The sequence below is a fragment of the Zosterops lateralis genome, assembly GCF_965231275.1.
Source record: "Zosterops lateralis genome assembly, chromosome: 3".
NCBI lineage: Eukaryota > Metazoa > Chordata > Aves > Passeriformes > Zosteropidae > Zosterops > Zosterops lateralis.
This window is the reverse complement of record NC_139764.1, coordinates 114,627,497-114,642,520: the sequence shown is the minus strand read 5'-3', so window position 1 is coordinate 114,642,520 and position 15,024 is coordinate 114,627,497. Positions and strand designations below refer to the sequence as shown.

Here is a 15,024-nt window from a genome sequence, read left to right as displayed (position 1 = left end):
AGAGAAACAGAGAAACAGACAGAGACTGAAAGAGAAACAGAGTTACACTGAAATAGAGTTACAGCGAAACACAGGGAAAGAGAAACAGAGCTAGAGAGAAACACAGAATGAAAGCAAAAGACAAACAGCTAGAAATAGAACAACAGAGGAAAATAAAGAGTTAAGAGAGAAAGAAGCAGAGTGAGAGAGAAAAGGAAATAGCATGAAGATATAGAGAGGAAAATAAATAGACTTACCTGGAAGTAGGGAAATAGAGTGAAGGAAAGCAAGAAATAGAGTGAGAGAAAATGACTCAATGACACCAAATAAAGACAGGAGCCAAAGGGGGGCAGAGGGGGCGGGAGGGAATCTTAATTAAGGTGGATTCAACTACTATTGAATGACCATTTTTATTTACACTTCAGCAAAACACATGGAAACAACATATACAAATGCAAGTACAGATACAACCCATAGACACGCTGATAAAAGTACAGCTTCGTACACAGCAATACATGGAAACACGGCAGCAAATGCAAATACGGAACAATACAGGGAACCGCAAGCCAAATACACATTGAGACAATAGAACAGTTTTTCTGCTTCTGAAACATCCATTAGATCTCATTTTATTGGTACAGGAAATGCAAAACAAAAGCAGCACATGTAAAATAGAACAGTCATCCACCACACGCACCTCCTTCAGCTTGCACACAAACCCACCCTCACTCTCACCTCAAAGCACCTCCCAACAACCCCCAATCATCAACACACACTCACAGCACTCCTCGGGAACGTGGTTCCCGGGAGCCTCAACACAAACCGGCCTGCCTGACGAAAACCCCGGTCCCTAGGCCGTCGGCACCCAAACTTTGGCGATGAACATCGCCTCGCAGACCGGCCGGGACCGAGGAAAAAAAAACCCAGCCGGGGGGGGGAAATTAAAAAACCCCCCCCAGCTGGGGATTTTTTATTCTAAATTTAAAATGTGTTGAAAAACCTGAAAGGCAAAAGTCACGCACACAAGGTTACAACCAGTCAAACCAGTCAGCGCACACACACACACAGGCAAACACAAGCAAACACAGACAACTCTCATACACACACAGTCACTCTTCAGCGTACATGGTAGATTCCAGGAAACTTGTAGCATCAGCAAGCACAGAGATGCTAATCCTCCTCAGGGACCTGGAAGACAACAAGAGGTGGTCAACAAGGGCTTATCTGACAGCAAGTTATCCCCACTCCAGGCCCATATCTCCTATGCCCAAAACTCCACAGAAAAGAGGTGAACTCTGAAGTTTTACAACTGTTCTACCTCACTAAGACTATGTGCCAGGGCAGGGCAGCTCACACATAAGTGGCATAAGATAGCCTGATACAACATAGACACATACAATAGGATACAGCATAAGCCAGCATAGTCACATACAACATATTCAGATACAATGTAGGCACATACAATATAAACCAACATAGTGAGATGCAATAGACTCAGATACAATGTAGGCACACACAATATAAGCCGACACTGAGAGACGCAATATTGGCGCATTCAACATTGGCACATACAACGTGAGCAGAGACAGGTAGAATACAAGTGCTGACTTCAGATAACTCTGAAAGATACTGCAGGCACGTGAGGGGAATCTAATACCTTCCCTATAAAAGTCCAAGAGAATGGCATCTGAAAAGGCGGCGCTACCGAAGCTGAGAATGAAAACGGATGAAAACGCTCAAGTGTCCGTGTGCCGGCCTCAAAAAGTCAAAATGTAACGAGGCCGGAATAAGGATGATCTGGGAAAGTACGCGAGGAGAATACGGCCGATGTGGGCCGGAATGATGCAGATAAAGCGTCTGGATGTAACAAAGGCCTATCACACAGAAGACAAGGGACACAAACAACACAATGCAGACGCAGACAACACAGCAGACACGACTTGAAACTGCCAGGCAGCTTCACCTTATGGACCCAAGACTCCTAGCACAAGATGAGCCACAGGCTGATGACACCAAAGGAAAGAAAGCTTTAAGGCAATAGCACGTGATGATGAAACGGAACTCCTTACAAGAACTAGCGCCTAAGTTGTTAATACGATGCTCGAGAAGCTGGGTAGGCCGAGAGAAGGAAGCGATGACTGCCGGGGGACCGTGGCGATAGCTCTGGACCCGAAGGCGACCTCCTCGGGTAAAAACGTCCACGAGGATGTTGAGACTCAAAGACAGATGACGGCGCAAAACACGCGAGGACGCGGAACTGCCCTGCCCGGCAAAGCCTCCAGTGAGGCCGAGGTGAAACCCTCTCCCGTTACTTCCGAGGGGCCCGTCCCACTAGGGCCCTCTCCTCTAAGCTGACTTTGAATTGCCTCCTTTTGCAAAGCTTTTTCCCCTTATCTTTCACAAGATGAGTGGACAAAAATCCATCTTCAATGGAAAAGAACACATCCACTTCAGTGCTGCCATATCCAGTCTTGGGCTCTGCACCTCATGGTACCTAAGACAACAAAACAGAAAATGTGACAATTGCCTGACAGAAAAAGTAATCCCCAGGCCTCCCCTGCACCGCTACCCCGGCTCACCTCAGATCATCATTTGACTCCTGAGGCTGCCCGGAGGGTACCTGCAAAAGGAAAAGGCACACATTTAGCGTGCTGTTACACACCGCTCACCTGAGTCATCCTGTCAAAATGTCAACTCACCTGCTTGCCCCTCTTCCCTGGTATGCGTAGGGCCGCAGCAGCTCCCACAAAGAAACAAGGCAAAAAGCAGGCTGAGTTACTGTGAAAACACAATTGCTCCAGTCTGACAGAACTCTGAAACATGTATATCTTAAACTTGTACCCACCAAGCTGCTGGGATCCAGGACTGGAACACCTTGCAAGTGGACCACCTAAAAAAAAAACCCCAAAAAAACTCAACAGTGTATGCTTAGAGTTGCACCAGAAATTGAGACCTGAGCAACAACTGCTTCCATCCACCAGTCAACACTCACCCTGTCTGCTTCACCTGGAGTGCCAATATCATATGTTATCTCCTAAAAATAAAGACAAAGAACAATGAAATACACCTCAACGTCAAGTTACTGCTGGTAATACTGTGCATGGGGAGAATGAGACCTAAAAGAAAAAAAGGCACCACAGTGTTCACAGCTTTCTCCATTCAGGTTTTTTAATTTTGCAGAAAATAGAGGTTTTTTACTAACTGCACTCTCAATTATATCCAGACATCCAATGGACATGGAGGTCATTTTTCTACTCAGGGTAAGAAAGAGAATGGAGAAAAAAAAAAAAAACCAACAAAAAACAACCCCAAAGAAAACATAAGTTAATGGTTTCTGTGTAGAAGTCCACCGGAAGGGTGGTCAGTGCTCAGAGAATGGGAGTCTCCTGGAAAACAGAGAATGCTTGGTCTTTTTTCATGCTATCCTTTATCTTTTTCATATTAAAGCATGGCACAAATGAATTTAGTGTTCTTTGATGTCAGTCTTTTCCTGGTTTTTCTCTCCTTTAGGGTCAAACTTCCACATACTCTGGGTAAGAAATAGTATTTAAAAAAGGAACAAAGAAAACATGAAAAAATAAAAATTAAAAAAAACTGAATAAAAATAAAAAGTTTTTAAAAATTTAAAATACAAAAAATAAAAACATGGAAATAAAATAAAAATCTAAAAAAAAATCTAAAAGTAATGTTAAAAAAAGTTAAAAATTAAAAATAAATATAAAATCTTTTAAAGAACACAAAACAACAGCTGGACTGGGATGAGGCCTTCCAGGGGCTTTGCTTCCTACTGGCTCCATCCTTTTTTACCAACTACCTGCAAGATGAAAAACAACAAGGATAAAGTTTCAAACAGGATGTCCTTGGTTGAGGCACTTCAAAATAAGATTTTTAACAAAAAGTCAGCCAAAAAAAGAGAGTCTGAAAATCAAGACATAAGCCTCACAGCTATTTAAAAACAAAACAAAACAAAAAAGCTGTCACTGGTGTGCATAACTTGCCAGCCCCTCATGGTTTGAAGTCCTTAGCATTTATTTTTACCAAGTTGACAACTAAAGCCTTGTAGAAAGATTAAAAACAAAATCCTGGACAAAACCAGGCATTTTCCCAAGCCCCCTCAGTGTGGAGCTGTGTCAGCCCCAAGTGTTTGGTCCCCCAGCCCAGCCCAGAGCAGGCTCCAGCTGCTCCCCAGGGGGGGTTACCAAGGGACTCACTTGTTTGGAGCTGTAAATGCAGGTGCCCTGCACTGGAGTGCCAATAAATGTGAAATATGGGACTCTCATTATCAACAGTGACTGACCTTCCCTGGGGAGCCCCCTCACCCAGGATGGGGCACTCTGCCATGGATTGAATCCATCTGCATCTGAAAGGAAGTCAGGACAAAAGTCAAAGTGCTGCAAGATAACTTGACAGCTGCAGACAATTTGTGTCAATCCAGGAATACCCTCTACAGCCCAACTACACCCTACATGACAAATTTCAAGCCCCCAGGACTTGTCCCATTCCCCCCACACCCAGACTGAGCAACAAGGCAGAGCAGCTCCAGGCCAAACACACCAACCCCCGTGACACAGGACAGGACAAAAGGGGGGACACAACAGGGACAGAAATATCTGGGCAAGAAGAATGACCCTGAGAACCGAGACAACTCGCAATGAGATGACCGAGGTCAGACCGATGGGGAGCTGACCAGGCTCAGAGAACCCTGCAGGAAGAAGATGCCAACGGGATCACTGATCCCAAGAAACGCAGGGATGGATGCCTGAGAATCCTATGGTCAGAATCCTCCACTCAGCTGTGCACTTTTAGAAGACCTAATCTGCCAGAATGGATCACAGCAGTGCACAGCTGTGGATACAGCTCAGAACAAGACCTGGAAAGGCATCAGAGTGGATGGTTGTGAAGAGAGATGGATAAGGCACCAGCCTGGATGGTTGTGAAGAGAGATGGATCCTGATGTGTCTGAGCACCCGAGTCAAGGGTTTGATGCCTGGCCTGGTATCAGCACCAGGAACAGGGAGATGTTAAGAACGATGCCTGGGGTTTCTAACAGATCCCTCAAAGGGATAACACAACAGACACAGAGCGCACAACAGACAAGTGACACGACCTTGCCCTGGGACTGCTCTGCCCTGCACATCTCAGCACTGGGATCAAAAATGAGACTTTTCCCTTTACACAGCCTAAGGGGTCACATCTTGGACATCCCCATCTCCAAACCTGATTTAAAAACCCCTCCTGGTGACCCCTGAACCCACACCCCACTTTCATCCCCTCTGTGGCTCCCAGCCCTCCACTTATCTCTCAGACATCTGGAGATGCAAATCCACGTCAGGTACAAAAAAAGGCCACCTCTCCCTCAGGGAAATTCCTGCTGTCACTGGGCTGTTATCTCACACTCAGCTACAATAAAGGAAAGCAAACGTGACCGTGTGATCTCAGCAGCACATGGGGCAAAAACCAGCAATTCTGCTACTCACCACCTCCTGAGCACACCCAGGTCCTTGGGCCCTGTGCTCCAGCTCTGCTCAGACACCAACACTGCGGGGTGTGCCTGGGTTAAGAGCAGACAAGGTGATGTGGCACTGCTGAAACTTGAGAAGAGCCTCCCTCCTCCTCCCTGACTCACCTCAACTCCTCGGCTGTTACCAAAGCCCACCTGGATGGCCCCTTCAAATGGAGAAGGTCAAGGCTTCACCATAGAGTCCTGTAATGCTCCCACTGTCTGGTTGGTGAGGGGAGCTCGGCATCGTGTGAGTGGAACACCTAAAACACACAGCACTGGACGCTCAGCGTTCCACCAGCAAGTGAGGCTTGAGCAATAGTAACTGCCTCTGTCCACTGATCACTGCTCACCTCGTACACTTCACCTTGACTGCAGAGACCCAGCTTTGCCTCCTAAAAATAAAGACAAAGAGCAGTGCTGTAACATGGCCACCATTTACACTCCCCTGCAAACACAAACAGTGACTGACCTTCTCAGGGGAGCCCCCTCACACAGGATGGGGTGCTCTGCCATGGATGTAATCCATCTGCATCTGAAACAAAGTCAGGACAAAAGTCAAAGTGCTGCAGGATCACTTGACAGCTCCAGACACTTTGTGTCACCCTCACTGTTTTTACTCCTGAGGGGTCCATCCCACAAGGGCTCTCTCCTCTCTCAGGTAACTTTAAATTGCCTCCTGGCACTGAAAAGGTTTTTTCCCTTCTCCCAACCACCAGCCCCAGCAACTTAACTTTTGAATATGAGTGGACAAAATCCATCCTGGGCAGAAATGAACGTGTTGGCTCCGTGGATTTGAAGACGTTCTCTCAGTGCTGCCATATCCAAACTCCAGCTGTGCACCTCCTCACACTACCTGGAACCACAGAACAGAAAATGTGACTATTCCCCTCCAGAAGAGTCACCCCCGGGGCTCCTCTGCACCCCTGTCCCAGCCCCCCCTCAGATCTTCCCCCCACTCCAGAGGCTGCCCAGAGTGAACCCAGCAAAAGGAAAAGGGACACACTGAGCACAGCACTCACCTCTGGGCCACCTGCCCAAGTGCCAACTCACCCCCTCCCTCTATTCCCTGGCACACCTGGGGCAGCAGCAGCACCTGCAAAGAAACAAAAAAGGAAAAATTATGCTGAGTTACTATGAAACAGCAACCTCCCTGCTCTGCCTGAAGCACAGCACAAGTGAACCTTGATGTTGCACCCATCTACCCTCCTCTGGCATCCTGGGCCAGCACATCTGCCAAGGAAACCACCCAAAATAAATAAATAAATAAAACCAGTGAATGCTTAGAGTAGAACCAGAAGTGAGACTTCAGCAAAAGCAACTGCTTCTGTCCACCATCACTGCTCACCTCATCCACTTCACCTTGACTGCAGAGATCCAGCCTTACCTCCTAAAAACAAAGACAAAGAGCAGTGCTGTAACATGGCCACCATTTACATTCCCCTGCAAACGCAAACAGTGACTGACCTTCTCAGGGGAGCCCCCTCACCCGGGATGGGGCACTCTGCCATGGATTTAATCCATCTGCACCTGAAACAAAGTCAGGACAAAAGTCAAAGTGCTGCAGGAGGACTCGACAGCTCCAGACACTTTGTGTCAATCCAGGAATACCCTCTACAGGCCAACTACACCCCACATGACAAATTTCAACTCCCCAGGACTTGTCCCATTCCCCCCACACCCAGACTGAGCAACAAGGCAGAGCAGCTCCAGGACAAACACACCAACCCCCGTGACACAGGACAGGACAAAAGGGAGGACACAACAGGGACAGAAATCTCTCAGCAAGAAGAATGACCCTGAGGACCGAGAGAACTCGCAATGAGATGACCGAGGTAAGACTGATGGGGAGCTGACCAGGCTCAGAGAACCCTGCAGGAAGAAGATGCCAACGGGATCACTGATTCCAAGAAAAGCAGAGATGGATGCCTGAGAATCCTAAGGTCAGAATCATCTACCTGTCTCTGCATTCTGACAAGACCTAATCCACCTGAATGGATGGTGGCAGTGCACAGCTGTGAATACAGCTCAGAACAAGACCTGGAAAGGCATCAGACTGGACACTTGTGAAGAGAGATGGATCCTGATGTGTGTCTGAGCACCTGAGTCAAAGTTCAATGATATCAGTGCCTGTCCAAGGAACAAGGAGATGTTAAGAACAATGCTTGGGGTCTCCAAAAGACCCCTTGAAGGGTTAAGGCAAAAGACACACAAAACAAAACACACAAAAGACACAGAGTGCACAACAGACAAGTGACACGACATGCCCTGGGACTGCTCTGCCCTGCACACCTCAGCACTGTGAGACCTTCCCTTCACGTGCCCTAAAGGGGTCACAGCTTGGACATCCCCATCTCCAAACCTGACCCAAAAATCCCTCCCGGTGACTCCCAACCCACATCCCACTTTCACCCCCTCTGTGGCTTTGAGCCCTTCACTTATCTCTGGGATGTCCAGGGATGAGAATCCACATCGAGGCCAAGGAAGGCTGTCTCTGCCTCTGGGAAATTCCTGCTGTCTCAGTCAGGTGCCATAAAGAAAACCAAACATCCACGGATGATCTCAGCAGGGCTGTTGGGTGAGAGGATCTCAGTGTGAGACAAGTGACCACCTGAAACACACAAACAATAAGGGATGCTCAGAGTTGCACCAGAAACACCACTGCCCTGGCCACACAAATATATCAATTTTAGAAAACACAAACAAAAGTCCAGCAAAAAAAAGCCAACTCTTATTATTCCTAGTCCATCTTCCAAATATAAAAAAAATAACCCCTATATCCATTCTCCTCAAAAAACCTCCAAAATACATACTCAGAACCCCCCAACTTAAAGACCTGCCTCTAACCAAAGAAGCATAAAACCCACATCTTTTAAACTATAAAAACTCATTAAGCTAACACATCAAAACCACAGAATTTTAGATCCTTAATCAACACCAGCACACTATATACACCAATCCCATCTCTACATACCAAATCAAAACCCATTTTCTATTACTAACATAACAAAAAATTCACAACCTTTAACTGCAATAAAAACTAAAAACACCTAATTAGAAATAAAATAATTTCATTATAACTAAGCAAAAACTTCAAACAAACTTCCTCCAAAATAAACATTTTATCCACCAAAAAACCCTCAAACATTTAAAATAACTACTTCAAAAATGCCTTCTGTACCTTCCAGACTGATTTTGAGAGCTAAGCAAGGAAAGAAAAAGCACGCAGCCTGTTTTAAGAAAACAGTGTTTACTCCTGTGCATTCCCTGTCCAGTGTATTCAGCCCAAGCACAGACAGACTGCAGCACACAGATCTCCTTTGCTCTTAGTTAGTTTTAGCCAGCTAAAGAAAAGCCTTTTTTTTTCCCTTTTTCTTCTGACTGTTTAAACCTGCTGCAGACTGAAAAACCCAGAGAAGCACAACAATAAACAAATCAATCATCAAAAATAAAAATAGCACAAATACGCTTAAACTAACAGCACCAAAAACAATTATTCCTAACTCAATGAACCCATAATTCCTCAAAACCATCAAAACAAACAGACCACCTATAAATACACACAAAACCAAAAGACCCATTAGACTACAAACAGTATCCCCTAAATTATCCAAAACTATAAAACATATACCATAGCCAAGCAGGCTAAATAAACAAACCCCAATAACACAAAAAAATCATTTAATTGTAAATATTAAGAAACCCTAAAAAATTAACTACATCACACTGTCTCAAACCCACTAAAACAAACACTAGATGCTCCCTATGATAAAAGCCACCTGACTTATTTATTTATTTATTATTTATTTTATTTTATTTCTTAAATAAATAAACCTTCCTCTATACCTCACACCACAGCCTATTACACCACTGTGAACCTTAAACAATAAACCCTGGAAAAACACAATATCCTCCCAAAAACAATTCAACAACGAAACTCAGTTCAAAAATATTCTGACCATGTGAACTATGAATTCTAACATGAATTAAATACACCACATATCCCTCACCATACACCACCTACGAACAGAATAAAGCCACACAAGAAATCACTAAAAACCACCAAACAGAAAAAAACAGCCCTACCCAACCTGAATCCCTCCATACAACACACAAAACCCCAATAACACATTTCAGAAGTCCCTCAAAAAGAGCTACTTAAATCATTTCTACCTCAAATACAAACAAACCCAACCATAAAGTTACCGTCACTCAAAAACCAAATTATATATAACAAATAATACTCCAAAAAGTCACACAAAATACTACATATCCCCTAAGTACATAACATTAAATAAAAGCCACACAAAATTTCCACTATTCATTAAAATTCCAGGTAAAGAGAAAACTCCCCCACTTTAAACACAGACAACAACAGAAAAGGAGTTCCTTCGATCAATTTGAACTCCTTTTATCTCCATAACTCCTTTTTCTTCTGGGAGCACCGGGGAGGGATTGGTGAGACGAAGCTGAAAAGGTAAAAAGTCCCCCCAATAAACCCAAACTGGCTTATCTGTTTAGCATAGAAGTTTGTCCCTCGTCGCTTCCTGAAGTAAAACCCCAAATCCAAGTGCTCCTGCAGTCACTTCATGAAGCACAGCCACAACCTAAATACAAATTTCTCACTCCTCACAGCGCGATACCGAATTCAGCTGAGGCTCCCCTTTTAAATTTCCCCCGGCTGGAACCGCCCCCTCATTATCCATCACAGCTCCACCTGTGCTGCTCTGTCCCCCCTCACTGTTCCCAGCTCCACCCGGGGCTGCTCTCTCCCCTCCCCATCCTGTGGCATCTCTCACCTGCAACTGCTGCCACTCTAAGGGTGAGCGCAGAGGGGACTTGCTGTTCATTCCTGGGACGGTTCATTGTCTGCACCTGACACGATGGGGCACCGGGCTTCCCTTGCTGTGGATAAGGACCCCTCTTCTCCTGCAGGTGCCCGAGGCTGAAACGGGGATTCCACCTCCGAAAGTCCGTATGCATGAGGTTCATAATTCCCAAGGAAATTCCCCAGAAATCGTTACCCTTCATTTACAAATATTCCTTTGGAATCACTCTTAACGTGTCCTTCTGTGGAAGCGTTTCAAACGTTCATTGGAGAGTTCAGGAGCCGAGTTGGCTTGTTTATGACTTGGCTGACAAGCCCAGACAAAACCCAAACACCGAGAACCCCAGCACTGACCGGCCCTGCCCCGTGAACTGCCCGGCTCCGCCCCCGGCTCCGCCCCCGGCTCCGCCCCCGGCTCCGCCCCCGGCTCCGCCCCCGGCTCCGCCCCCGGCTCCGCCCCCGGCTCCGCCCCCGGCTCCGCCCCCGGCTCCGCCCCCGGCTCCGCCCCCGGCTCCGCCCCCGGCTCCGCCCCCGGCTCCGCCCCCGGCTCCGCCCCCGGCTCCGCCCCCGGCTCCGCCCCCGGCTCCGCCCCCGGCTCCGCCCCCGGCTCCGCCCCCGGCTCCGCCCCCGGCTCCGCCCCCGGCTCCGCCCCCGGCTCCGCCCCCGGCTCCGCCCCCGGCTCCGCCCCCGGCTCCGCCCCCGGCTCCGCCCCCGGCTCCGCCCCCGGCTCCGCCCCCGGCTCCGCCCCCGGCTCCGCCCCCGGCTCCGCCCCCGGCTCCGCCCCCGGCTCCGCCCCCGGCTCCGCCCCCGGCTCCGCCCCCGGCTCCGCCCCCGGCTCCGCCCCCGGCTCCGCCCCCGGCTCCGCCCCCGGCTCCGCCCCCGGCTCCGCCCCCGGCTCCGCCCCCGGCTCCGCCCCCGGCTCCGCCCCCGGCTCCGCCCCCGGCTCCGCCCCCGGCTCCGCCCCCGGCTCCGCCCCCGGCTCCGCCCCCCGCCCTGCACTGCCCGGGATGGGGGCGGGACCAAACTTCCACATACTCGGGGGAAAAAAGAGTAAGGAAAAAAAAAAGGAACAATGAAAACATGAAAAAAAATATTATAAAATAAAACAAAATAAAAATTTTAAAAAAATCTCAAAAGTTAATAAAAAAATTAAAAAAAGAAAAGAAATAAAATCTAAAATAAATTTAAAATATAATTTAAAAATTTAAAAATACAAAATAAATAACATGAATGTAAAAACTGAAATAATATCCATAAATATAAAAAAAAAGTCATTAAGATTTTAAATAGTAATAAAGAAAAATTTGAAAATTTTTTAAAAAAATAATAGACTAAAAATATAAAAATTAAAGAAATAAACCAAAAGCATTTTAAAAAGACAAAACAAAAATATTAAAACATTAACCACAATACAATATTTAACATAAAATACAAAAATCAAAAAGTAAAAAATAAAATAAACAATAAGTAAAAAAAATTACGAAATTAAATAAACACAGCCCTCCCCTCATGCCACTTCCTAACACAGGCCCCAGGAGTTTTCTTGATTAGGCAGGGATAGAGAAAACAAACCCAGTGCCTCCAGGAAAAAAAGGTTTTCTAGAAAATTCCCAGTTTTGCTTGGAAACAAATTCTGTTTTAGCAGGAAGTTCACTTTGGATGAACACCCACATGTGCCAAGGCAGGAAAGAACCACCCCCTTGTGTCCAAGGAACAGCAACTAGGCCAGGATTTAAGTTTTAATGGAACTTATGTAATTAAAAATACACTCAGTTGAACTTGAAAATGAGATGAATCGAGGCAATTAAACACTTTACAAGTTTTCCTGGGAATTCCCAGAATTCTGTGGATATGGTGCTGACACATTCCTGATTTACCAACCTTAACTGGGGAAATTTCCTTGGAAATGTCCCCTAAGAATTAGCAAAATTCCAACTTGGATGAAAAATAAGAAAAAAATAAATATTGCCTTACTAAAATCAGAGAGAGGAAAAACATCAAATAAAAGGAAGGAATAATATCTAACTCCCAGCTTGCCTAGAAAACAAGCTCAGGAATTTCTAACATGGAAAACTTTTGGAACAGCCAGGAAGTCTGTGGAAGTCTATGGAATGATGATTTCAAATCTGCTGCCTCTGCTCTGACTTTCCAGGGAAGAGGGAGTTAAACATGCCTATTTACTCCTATTCCAGAATGATCTCTAGTTTGTGGGAGTAACAATCCAAAGGAACTCCAATCTTACTTGTATTTGACAGATGAAACTCCCAGCAGAGATGGGAAGTTTCAGTGGAACCAAAGAGCCACAATTCCTGGAATAACAAAATTCAACTCAGCAAAAGTCAGGAATTCTATTGACAAATCCATGGAGGAGGAGGAGGAGGATGACACCAGGAACAGAAACCAGCAGAAAACCACGATTTACTGTAAAGAGCAGGAAATCAAATGGACAGTCTCTGGTTCTGATCAGGCGTTTCTCCAGGAGTCAGAGAGAAAAGTGGGAACCTTGACCTGGGATAAGGCCTTCCAGGGGCTCCACTTCCTACTGGCTCTCTCCTTTTTTGCCAACTACCTGCAAGAAGAAAAACAGCAGGAATAAAGTTTCAAACAGGAGGTCCTTGGTTCAGGCAGACTGAAGTGCAGCTCCCAGGGAGCGAGTCCAGGCTGGGCCCAGGGGAGCTCCAGGAATCTGGGATTGCCCATGGGATTAAAGGGCTGGAAAAGCAGGACCCACCTGCCGGGTTTAGTGCTGGGACACAGCAAGGCCTCGGCTCAGGGGCAGCAGTTGGAGCTGGGACTGCAGGAGAACACCCCAAAGCCAGGTTAAACATCCAGCATGACACGCAGCACGCTCCAGGAGAAACTCAGGAGGGAGAAGCCCCCGGATGCTCCGTGTTCCTTGTCCTCGGCAGCTTTGCCAGGGCCTCCCTCAGAATACTGACCTCACCCTGCAGCTCCTACAAAATAGGAGAACTTATGGAAATCACCCAGCAATCCATGGATTTCCAGGTATTAAGAACCAAAGCAGCTGCCTCTCAGTGGTGTCCCCAAGGCCCAGCAGTGCCCAGCACCTCTGACTGGAATTTGAGGCATCCCAGCACAGCCCCAGAGCAGCAGAAAAACCCACCTCCAGACTCACCAGAGAGATGACAGGAGCACCCTCCCTGCGATGCCTGCTGAGCCAAGTGGAGCTGGCAGGGTGACCCATGGACATTCTGTGTTTACCTTTCAACAGAGTCAATGCGGAAACAGAACAAATCTCTCTCGGTGTCGAGATGCCTTCAGGTGCACCTGGAGATGCTGCAGTGTCCTTCAGCAGCCAAAACAGAACAGGGTTTCTACTGTGCTGTAAGTGAGAAATACAATTGAATCAGAAGAAAATAAAAGGAAGCACCTCTCCCCCTGCTTTTTATATTAAGAAAATCATGCAGTAGAATTTTTTTAAGCGCTCATTCTTGTTTTACACTGTGTAAATTACAAGCACTCAACTTCCAGCCTGAAATTGCAACAGCTCCTCAGGCTGACTGACCTCAGCCAGACCACCAGAATCACTGAATTGTGGAAGGGAAAGCTCATCCCATTCCAGCCCCAGCCAGGGCACGGACACCTTCCACCAGATCCAGGGGCAGCCACAGCTTCTCTGGGGAACCTGTGCCAGGGCCCTGCCGCCCTCCCAGGGAACAATTCCTTCCTGATATTTAATCTAAACCGGCCTCTGAGGCACAAACTGAAAAATCACAACTAATCCTTTATAGTAAATTAAAGAGCATATACAGTATAATAGAATATATTCCAAGTAGTATTTTAAAATACATAAGATAGCATTTAGTAATACTGTGCTTATTACTTTTTTTGCATATATTTAAACATTAAAAATATGAAACCTTCAGCACAATCAGAAAATGAACTACAAGAACTAACCTAAACAACAGAATAACAGCATTAAGAGCACAAATAAAGAAAAGAACACAGACTCTAAAATAATATGTTCTCTTAAAATTGTGCCAAAAAAGCCAAAGCAAACATGAGAAAGATAAAGGTGAAAAAATGAATAAAAAATGACCCCCACCACGGCCTGGAGACCACCACCACTAAAAACTGACCGTGCCCAGAAAAGCATAAAGTAATTACCATATCAAACGAAAATAAGCAAGATCAAAAAATAAATATGTATGAAGAAAGTCTGTAAGATATCGTGAATATGTAAAACCTCAGAAAATAAGAAAGGGGGCAAATCCCCTGGGGGGGTATGCGTGTCTTTGATAAAATTATTCCCCACGTCAATAAATACAAACCGCTCTAACAACGAGGATTAGTTGTGGAGTTCTTTCCGCGTCGCTTCAGCCTCCCTTCATCCTGATGAAGCCCTTCCCCTTGTCCATCACTGCGGGTCCTTGTGAGAAAGCCCTCTCCATTAGGGCATAAGCGGCTGGCACAGCCCCCCCACAAAGTAATGTTCCGGGGGCTCTCGGGGCCACACGAGCAATCCGGGCGTTTTACCGGCTTCTCCTGCCGCCTTCCCCGGGAGCCCCCCGGGCTCGGCTCCAGCTCCGGGCACAGCGGCAGCGTGTCCCGCCCGCCCGCCGTGGGTTCGGCAGCGGCCCCGACACCGCCTTGAATGGCCCGCCGAGGAAGCGGCAGTGAGGGCGGACACCGGCCGGGGCCGCCCCGGAACTGCCCCCGGCTCGTTCGGTTCAGCTGAGGGGGGCGACGTTCGGGG

General features: G+C 46.9%; 2 protein-coding genes across 3 annotated transcripts in view; one reads left to right on the top strand and one right to left on the bottom strand.

The window, feature by feature from the left end:
* Window positions 1–15,024, top strand: part of LOC310907097 (antigen-presenting glycoprotein CD1d-like) — a 56,588-nt gene that overhangs the window by 12,776 nt on the left and 28,788 nt on the right. The gene's annotated exons all lie outside the window — the stretch shown is intronic.
* Window positions 2,325–7,022, bottom strand: LOC310907099 (uncharacterized protein). Of its 2 annotated transcripts, XM_083856969.1 has the most exons (6): window positions 6,947–7,009; window positions 4,191–4,276; window positions 2,972–3,013; window positions 2,679–2,869; window positions 2,559–2,599; window positions 2,325–2,473 (listed from the first exon to the last, which is right to left on the bottom strand). In XM_083856969.1, exons 2-5 carry the CDS (start codon window positions 4,257–4,259, stop codon window positions 2,560–2,562), a joined length of 342 nt encoding a protein of 113 aa, XP_083713095.1. In that variant the 5' UTR covers window positions 4,260–4,276; window positions 6,947–7,009; the 3' UTR covers window positions 2,325–2,473; window position 2,559. The 2 variants fall into 2 exon arrangements, 1 of the variants encoding a protein (XP_083713095.1); XR_014589548.1 differs by lacking the exons at window positions 2,325–2,473; window positions 2,559–2,599; window positions 2,679–2,869; window positions 2,972–3,013; window positions 4,191–4,276 and adding exons at window positions 6,031–6,335; window positions 6,502–6,869 and having other exon boundaries at window positions 6,947–7,022.

What these genes read in the sequence shown, in the direction of transcription:
- LOC310907099 (XM_083856969.1), bottom strand. Translation starts at nt 4,259, where the DNA reads ATGAGAGTCCCATATTTCACATTTATTGGCACTCCAGTGCAGGGCACC. An exon ending in GCATTTACAGCTCCAAACAA is followed by an intron (nt 3,014 to 4,190) that starts GTGAGTCCCTTG and finishes CTTTATTTTTAG; the next exon opens with GAGATAACATATGATATTGG. An exon ending in CAGGGAAGAGGGGCAAGCAG is followed by an intron (nt 2,600 to 2,678) that starts GTGAGTTGACAT and finishes TTCCTTTTGCAG; the next exon opens with GTACCCTCCGGGCAGCCTCA.